The sequence below is a fragment of the Corythoichthys intestinalis genome, unplaced genomic scaffold, assembly GCF_030265065.1.
Source record: "Corythoichthys intestinalis isolate RoL2023-P3 unplaced genomic scaffold, ASM3026506v1 HiC_scaffold_23, whole genome shotgun sequence".
Lineage (NCBI taxonomy): Eukaryota > Metazoa > Chordata > Actinopteri > Syngnathiformes > Syngnathidae > Corythoichthys > Corythoichthys intestinalis.
Window position 1 is genome coordinate 10,453,926 of NW_026651592.1, and position 9,801 is coordinate 10,463,726.

General features: G+C 40.5%; 1 protein-coding gene across 4 annotated transcripts in view; it reads left to right on the forward strand.

The window, feature by feature from the left end:
• The window catches only part of LOC130911245 (neuroblast differentiation-associated protein AHNAK-like), a 57,220-nt gene extending 51,441 nt beyond the window's left edge, over window positions 1-5,779 (forward strand). For 3 of the 4 annotated variants that reach the window (XM_057829088.1, XM_057829091.1, XM_057829089.1), the window contains exon 9: window positions 2,930-5,779. In XM_057829088.1, coding sequence (XP_057685071.1) covers window positions 2,930-3,177 — 248 coding nt within the window. In that variant the 3' untranslated portion in view covers window positions 3,178-5,779. The remainder of the gene's footprint in view (window positions 1-2,929) is intronic. The other variant, XM_057829090.1, reaches the window with a different exon arrangement.
• The last annotated feature ends 4,022 nt before the right edge of the window (window positions 5,780-9,801 follow it).

Consider the following 9,801-nt stretch of genomic DNA (forward strand, 5'->3'; position numbering starts at 1 on the left):
TGGGGCTCCATGCAAGATCTCACCCGTGGCGTCAAAATCATAACAACAACGGTGAGCAAAAATCCCAGAACCACACGGGGGGACCTAGTAAATGACTTACAGAGAGCTAGGACCACAGTAACAAAGGCTACTATCAGTAAAACAATGCACTGCCAGGGACTCAAATCCTGCACTGCCAGACGTGTACCCCTGTTGACGAAAGTACACATCCAGGCCCGTCTGCGGTTCGCTAGAGAGCATTTGGATGATCCAGAAGAGGACTGGGAGAATGTGTTATGGTCAGATGAAACCACAATAGAACTTTTTGGTAGAAACACAGGTTCTAGTGTTTGGAGGAGAAAGAATACTGAATTGCATCCGAAGAACACCATAACCACTGTGAAGCATGGGTGTGGAAACATCATGCTTTGGGGCTGTTTTTCAGCAAAGGGACCAGGACGACTGATCTGTGTAAAGGAAAGAATGAATGGAGCCATGTATCGAGAGATTTTGAGTGAAAATCTCCTTTCATCAGCAAGAGCATTGAAGATGAGACGTGGCTGGGTCTTTCAGCATGACAATGATCCCAAACACACAGCCAGGCAGGGGCGGACTGGGACTAAAAAGCAGCCCTGGACTTTGACTCAGCCCAGCCCATAAGAATCGCTATACGAAGGGAAACACAGACCCCATAGGGGGGTCCGGGAACATGCCCCTCCCGGGAGAATTTTTTTTTTTTTTTTTTTACATTTTATTGTAAAATGCACCAATTTCGTGCACTTTGAGAGAAAAATGAAGAAAATGTGTCTAGACTGTGACTGTCTGACTACGGGCGCTCAAAGTACTGCAAGGCTGAACTGGAGTTGGATTCATTTTCTGTACTAGCTCTATGATCAACCTGAATAAACAAATGAAAGTATTTTTCAAAGCAAGTTTTACGTATCCAATTGGTTATAATATATCTTTAAAGATCTCTGTCTATAAAATGACTTCATTGTTTATGCCATAATTCAGTGGTCTCCAAACTATTCCACATAGGGCTGCGGCGGGCGCAGGATTTCATTCCAACAAAACAAGACAAAACCTCTGCACCAATCTGGTGTCTTACAAGTGTAATCAGTTGATTGCAGTCAGGTGCTGCTTGTTTTAGCAGAAACTTCATTGGTTAAACTGTCGGTACTCGATCGGTTAAAACAAAAACCAGGCCCCACAGCGGCCCTTGAGGACCGGTTTGGAGAACCCTGCCATAATTAATCTTGCCATACAAATAATACATTTCAATGAAAATACAATACACATTTCAAGACAAATCCTGTATACATAAACTTCATTGGAAAGTATTAACCAGAAAACAAAATGATATATAAATGATTAATAATGTATATAACATCAATTTAACTACCTAAACTTTAAAGTAAAACCATTCATTTTATTAATATTTTGTTATATTTCTTCTGAATTAATATTGCTATGCTGCGTGTGCATACATTGTTTTACGGCTAAAATATTTTTTCTTAGGAGAGGGATAGTAGGACTAGCATACTGTAACTTGACACGATTGCAAACGGGTACATCGACTAGCTGGCACTAACCCTTTAATTGTCATTTATTTGATTTAAAATGTAGCTACCTGATGGATAACAATTGCCAGTTTACAGAGCAAGTAACCCTCTTCATCCCAATTTACTTGCCCTGCGCTTGTCTGGGGAACTTCCAACAGTTTATCGTTGCCCCCTCCCTCTTCTTTTCTCTCTCCAAGCACAGTCTGCACGTCAGAGCGGCTGCAGCTCCCTCTCACCATCGCCGGGAGCTGAGCTGTTGTTACCCGACGTGGCCGTTGCAGCCAGACTGCTGCTTGCGAAAATATTTGTCGATTTATGACATTTTAATGCTTCACTCTCCAGTTTCTTTAATTTTTTCTCTCTAACCTTCTCCGCGCCACCCTGCTCTTTTCAGTTTTTTTGCCACCACCATCCATATTGTGCATTAACACTCGTCGCTATTTTGCTTCCACAAGGAAGGAACCAATGAAGGCTACTCTGTGCTTTCGTCGTTCCTAGTCTATCAGATTGGCGGTGAAAAACCAGGCGCATTGCTGCCACCTGTCGGATTGGATGCGAACTGTAGATAATCAGAGGATAGGGGGGATAAAAACAGTGATGCATAATGAATGGCGGCCGCCGGCCGTCCAGGGCACCGGCCGTTCTGTGATCCTCCAGAACCCACAGATTACCAGTCCGCCCCTGCAGCCAGGGCAACAAAGGAGTGGCTTCGTAAGAAGCATTTCAAGGTCCTGGAGTGGCCTAGCCAGTCTCCAGATCTCAACCCCATAGAAAATCTGTAGAGAGAGTTGAAAGTCCGTGTTGCCCAACGACAGCCCCAAAACATTACTGGTTTAGAGGAGATCTGCATTGAGGAATGGGCCAAAATACCAGTGTGTGGAAAGCTTGTGAGGAGTTACAGAAAATGTTTGGCCTCCGTTATTGCCAACAAAGGGCTGACATAATAAAGTATTGAAATGAACTTTTGGTATTGACCACTTATTTTCCACCATGATTTGCAAATAAATTCTTTAAAAATCAAACAATGTGATTTTCAGTTGTTTTTTTTCACATTCTGTCTCTCATGGTTGAGGTTTACCCATGTTGACAATTACAGGCCTCTCTAATATTTTCAAGTGGGAGAATACGCACAATTAGTGGTTGACTAAATACTTATTTGGCCCACTGTATTTGACATTTATGTACAGTATGTATGGATTCAGGACCATGAGAGAAAGTGATTACCTTCCATTATAGTGTATGTTCAGACTTTGTGTTTCCTTGCTTATGAATTGTCCCATCTTGTTTTGTCTTTCTGCTATAAAGACTAACCTTCCCTTCCGTCTTCCATGCTCCTCTCGCTGTTTTCCTTCCTCACCTCCTGTTCTTTTGGCCTGACCTCCTGGCAGGCTTCCTGCAGATCACGCCGGAGGGGTCTCCTCAGGCTCAGCGGCTAGGAGAGCTGGGAGGTGAGGCCGTCTCGGGCTCATTCTGCCTGCGCACCTCCGACGTCACAACAAGAGAAGTGTCCTCACTGGGGGGAGGAGCCTCAGTTACCATGGTGACAACGACCACCAGGACGACGCGGCACGCCAAATCAACTGGGACGACTGCGGGAGACCCGGTGGGGACCACTCAGCCGCCATCAGACCTCTGAGGCGCCGGACACACCTGCAAAATAGAGGTTTTCATTATGGTACAGACAATCCCCAATTTAGGAACAAGTTAGGCTCCCGAAGGCTGTTCGCCAAGGATTTTTAAACTTTTTGTCATTTTTCTATTGTCACAACATGTTAGTTAGCATCTGTTTTTGTTCTTGTGATGTTGTTTCTCTAAAACCTAGTTTAACAATGAGTATTGTAATCATATAATGTACTCATGTAATTATAGACCTGCTGTACACGTACTATATGTAAATTGTCTTTGGCACAAGATCAGGGGCGTCCAAAGTAATCCAAAAATGGCTTCAGTGGATAAAGGTTTTCATTGCAACCGATCAAGAGGACACCTTTTCACGAATGTTATGTCTTACAACTTAGTGTAATCAGTTAATTGCAATTGGGCGATGCTTGCATCAGCAGAAGTCTCATTGGTTAGACTGTCTATGCTGGATTGGTTGGAACTAGGGCTGTCAAACGATTAAAATTTTTAATCGAGTTAATTACAGCTTAAAAATTAATTAATCGTAATTTATCGCAATTCAAAACATGTATAAAATATGCCATATTTTTCTGTAAATTATTGTTGGAATGGAAAGATAAGACACAAGACGGATATATACATTCAACATACGGTACATAAGTACTGTATTTGTTTATTATAACGATAAATCAACAAGATGGCATTAACATTATTAACATTCTCTTAAAACGATTCATGGATAGAAAGACTTGTAGTTCTTAAAAGATAAATGTTAGTACAAGTTATAGAAATTTTATACTAAAACCCCTCTTAATGTTTTCGTTTTATTCAAATTTGTAAAATTTTCAATCAAAAAATAAACTAGTAGCTCGCCATTGTTGATGTCAATAATTACACCATGCTCACTCATTGTGCTCGAACCCATAAAATCATTTGGACCCAAGCGCCAGCAGAGGGCGCCAAACACCAAAAAACAAGTAACAAGCGGACATTACACTGCTGTCATGTTTAATCTGTTTGATCGGGGCATGTGCGTTAATTGCGTCAAATATTTTAACGTGATTAATTTTAAAAATTCATTACCGCCCATTAATGCGATAATTTTGACAGCCCTAGATGGAACAAAAACCAGAGGTCCTGTTTTGGATATTATGAAAAGTGCGCTGAATTGAATAAAATTCATATATTCATCTATGCTGTAAAAATCCAGAAAAAAAATCACTTAAAAATCTATGGAGTGGATGTGCGAAAAATGAACTGTATTATAGCGAAGGTGACTTCAAAACACAATTTAACACTAAAGTGTTTACAAGTTTGAAAGTAATTGGAATGTTCATAAGTAGGGGAGTGTCTGTACACATTGGAAAACTCAAGCAAGCAGCATTATTAGCAGAGTAATATATATTTACTTTTTCATCTCTAACTGTGCCATTTTTTCTTACTGGATCTCCAAGTGTGTTAGTGTAGTTTGGAGTTATTTTCAAGATTTTACACAGTATGTCAAAGAGATTTTTTTTGTGGAGCAATTTCATTGTAGTTGTAGTTACATTTGACAGAACTACCAAAGAACGATGTAAATACAAGTATGTCCCATGTGGTTATAATTCATTCGATAGAAAGAAGTAGAAAGGTTTGTCACTTTGGTTTGTGTCTTTGAGGCTTCTTTGGGATTTTGGCACATTTTGTATTTTTAGATCAGCAGTCATGCTTTGAAAAAATCTCTAACCTGTAAAAAAAAAGTTCATTTGTCCAAACTGCTGTTGTTGTAGTTCATATCTGTATTTCGATCATATTTTCGCAGCTTCTGGCTAAATTTGAATGCATCCTTCACAGTTACATTGATCGCTTTCCCTGGTCATTACAAATGAATTGCTTGTACGTCCGTGTAGTGTATATATAGCTCACTCCATATTTGCAACTTAAATAGTGTTTCTTAGAGTACAAATTACTGTTTTTAGTAGATTCTGAAAAACAGAAAACATCTGACCACACAGGTTGTTCCCATTTCCTTTGACACATTTGATATTGTATATGCATTTATATTTTTGATTTTGGTTGCTGTGCCTGTTTTGCAGGTGAAATTTAAATTTTACTACACATTTTTTCAAATGCTGGATGAAGAGTATATGTCAGTACACACTGAAACGTTTGTCTGTGTAGAAACAATGAATTTATTAGTTTGAACTTGTTTATGTGCTAAATGTTGCGTTGTCACAACTGTATTGAAGAGACTGTTGGTGAAGAGGTTAAATAAAAATGTATTCATTTTAAGCATCATGTATATTTCAATGACAGTGTAAAAGGCTGCAACACTGGTGTGATTCAAAACAAACGTCACTAAATATTTAACTAGCAGGCAGATGTGGCGGCTCTACAGAATTCAAATGGCCCAACAAATGATATACACATGAGTACCCTTAGCACAGCTAGCAAATATATATATGGCGAAAAACACAGACAAGGCTGAAAAAGCAGTTTCTGCTCTTGCACCCCTCTTTAAAATAAACTGCTATATTTTAAGCCGAAAGAACTGTTGTGTTTGATAGAACAACATGTCTATATGTTGCCATAGCAGTTTCATGGCGCATTAAAGAGCATACGACAGGAGAAACAAAAGTCTCAAATGGCATTATTATGTGAATTAGAATCATATTTTGAGACGATTCGACTATATACAACAATTTAGCAAAGCGCAGATGACGAGAAATTAGTCTTTTGATCTGCCGGTTGGCCACGCCTTCCATTATAGGGCTTTAGCGTCCCCAACAGGTGGATGACGTCAGCGCGAGACTGGGCTCATCGGTTTTACTATTCTGCCCATTGAGGGGGAATTATTCAGAACGAGGAAAACGCGACGAAGAGAGCCGCAAAATGTCATTGTTTCAGTCTCTCCACTCCAATATTTTTACAGGATATTCTTTTTATCCAAGTATTTTTTTCCCCAATAGCTATATAAATGGCTTGAGAAGGACCAGTCAGCCCGTCGAGGGGGAACTATTCACAACAAGGAAAACGCGACAAAGAGAGCTGCAAAATGTCATTGTTTCTGTCTCTTTACTCAATATTTTTACAGAATATTCTTTTTATCCAAGTATTTTCCACAATTGCTAAATAAATGTCATGGTCGTGACAGATAACAGTCTTGTGCTAAATGGAATATGAAATAATAAAAATGCATTTATTCAGGACGACATGGCAAAATTACTCCTTAATGGTCAAAACTGTTGACTTCCCCTTTACTGTCACACCTCCCGAATGATATTTTATGACACCTAAATCGGACATATGTCATTTCCCTTCCCTTCCCGGCTTCGGAGAATGTAAACAAACCAAGAGGCGTGACAGCTAGCCGACATGCTAACCCGAACCGAGTGATGTTTCAAAGTCTTCGAAGCGGAAAATCACACATAACTAGCCCGGATTATTTGACATGACGACTGGGTTGTCGATTGTCTTCGCGGATCGGCAAACCGCCCGCCGGAGAGAAATTTACAGTCCGTTCCCCGGAGGAGGGTGGCTGCAGTTGTTGTGCAGCTAACGTGCTGCTATTGTGCATGAGGAGAGCTTTTTACATGCCTATCAATGATCAAACGTAAGTAGTCCTTTATTTAAAGAAAGTTTGTAGTGTTTACCAATCCAGTCCAATGGTCCCACAGTAGTCGGGCTTGTTTTGGCCAATATCCACGGTGAATGGGAACCTTTTAAAACCCCAAAAAGGCGCATACGCCTCTCCCTCATACAGAATGATTTTTCTGCAGCCGTTTGGCTGGCGTGATGCAAAAAATAAACGTATTAATCCGCAAAATCAGCTGAATCTTTCATCCTCATACACAACAGTACGCCGTATAGTGAAGAGGACGCCTTCTCCCGTACACGTCACAGCGCCCTCCTCCTCAATGCAAGACCGAAGCCGGAAGTCACTCATTTTCATGCAGGGGATTAAAAAAACTCAATAAATATAGCGATCGCTTCCACACACATCCAAGCGGTCCATATCATTCAGGAGCATAAAATACCGCGTGTATTATGAAATAAACATGCTTTTTTCGTGTCACATTCACTTTAAGCCCCCGAGAATTTTTTAAATTTGTCCGTTTTACCCTGGAGACGTTTACAGACACCACGAAACCGCTTTTGTTTCAACGCAGTCATAAGAAGAAGTAATTATATTTATTATTCGAAATGTCTGTCATTTTGAGCTTAGCATAATTAATTGATGTCTAATATTTAAATAAATAAATAAAAAACACTTTAAAAAGTTATTCACTTATATGTCACAATGAAAAAAAGTGTCTGTAAATAAATCACAGTCTACCTTATAACTATCACTTAATTGTTTTTTTGTTTTTTTTTTGTTACTGTCGCATTTTCCCCAATATTTTAGATGGTGAATAATCAATCCAAACAAAGAAAAATTGGGGAAAAAAAGTTTAAAAGGGTAAATATATGAAAAAGAAATCTGGACCACTCCTTGATGTCTGCGATTTCTGCATCGTGACCCTTGTTATATTACCATGTTTCACCCATAAAATCCCCCCCCCCCAAATCCGGCTCTGGCCATTCACAGCTGTGTCTTGACACTCATTGATACATGCTACACAGAGTTTTTGGATTGAAAAGAGGTCAGTACGCGATAATATCTTGTTAAAATTATGCTCTTTCATGCTCTCTCCTCCAGTTAGGGTTTCGCTGTTTAAATTTTTTATTTTTATTTTTTTTAAAGCCCTCCTGTTCAATCCCCCCCCCCCCCCAGAAAATTGAGATTTGAAGCTTTCCAATGATGTATCACACATGCATATAGGACAATTTTGAAATTTAGCCAAATTGGACTTCAAGTCACCTGAGTGTTTTCCGCCATATATATTTATAGAAATGCAAATGTATATGTTTATTATATACAGTGGGGCAAACAAGTATTTAGTCAACCACCAATTATGCAAGATCACCTACTCGTTCCTCCACTCGTTACCTGTATTAATGGCACCTGTTTTAACTCATTATCGGTATAAAAGACACCTGTCCACAACCTCAGTCAGTCACACTCCAAACTCCACTATGGCCAAGACCAAAGAGCTGTCGAAGGACACCAGAGACAAAATTTTAGACCTGCACCAGGCTGGGAAGACTGAATCTGCAATAGGTAAAACGTTTGGTGTAAAGAAATCAACTGTGGGAAAAATTATTAGAAAATGGAAGACATACAAGACCACTGATAATCTCCCTCGATCTGGGGCTCCATGCAAGATCTCACCCCGTGGCGTCAAAATGATAACAACAACGGTGAGCAAAAATCCCAGAACCATACGAGGGGACCTAGTGAATGACCTACAGAGAGCTGGGACCACACAGTAACAAAGGCTACTATCAGTAACACAATGCGCCGCCAGGGACTCAAATCCTGCACTGCCAGACGTGTCCCCCTGCTGAAGCCAGTACACGTCCAGGCTTGTCTGCGGTTCGCTAGAGAGAAACATCATGCTTTGGGGCTGTTTTTCTGCAAAGGGACCAAGACGACTGATCTGTGTAAAGGAAAGAATGAATGGGGCCATGTATCAAGAGATTTTCAGTGAAAATCTCCTTCCATGAGCAAGGGCATTGAAGATGAGACGTGGCTGGGTCTTTCAGCATGACAATGATCCTAAACACACACCCAGGGAAACAAAGGAGTGGCTTCCTAAGAAGCATTTCAAGGTTCTGGAGTGGCCTAGCCAGTCTCCAGATCTCAACCCCATAGAAAGTCTGTAGAGGGAGTGAAAGTCCGTGTTGCCCAACGACAGCCCCAAAACATCAGTGCTCTAGAGGAGCTCTGCATGGAGGAATGGGCCAAAATACCAGCAACTGTGTGTGAAAAGCTTGTGAAGAGTTACAGAAAAACTTTGGCCAAATTTGCCAATGCGTAGGCAGTGGTATTCTTTTTCAGTGTGCCCCCCTCGTTTTGTCTTTTTATAAAACCGCACTTGGACACCAAACAATAAACTGTATACAGTGGGGCAAATAAGTATTTAGTCAACCACCAATTGTTCAAGTTCTCCTACTTGAAAAGATTAGAAAGGCCTGTAATTGTCAACATGGGTAAACCTCAACCGTGACAGACAGAATGTCGAAAAAAAATGAAAATCACATTGTTTGTTTTTAAAAGATTTTATTCCTAAATTAGAGCGGGAAAAACGTATTTGGTCACCTACAAACAAGAAAGATTTATGGCTATCAAAGAGGTCTAACTTCTTCTAACGAGGTCTAACGAGGCTCCACTCATTACCTGTATTAATGGCACCTGTTTTAACTCATTATCGGTATAAAAGACACCTGTCCACAACTTCAGTCAGTCTTACTCCAAACTCCACAATGGCCAAGACCAAAGATCTGTCGAAGGACACCAGAGACAAAATTGTAGACCTGCACCAGGCTGGGAAGACTGAATCTGCAATAGGTAAAATGCTTGTTGTAAAGAAATCAACTGTGGGAGCAATTATTAGAAAATGGAAGATATACAAGACCACTGATAATCTTCCTCGATCTGGGGCTCCATGCAAGATCTCACCCCGTGGCGTCAAACAACAAGAACAAGAACGGTGAGCAAAAATCCCAGAACCACACGGGGGTACCTAGTGAATGACCTACAGAGAGCTGGGACCACAGT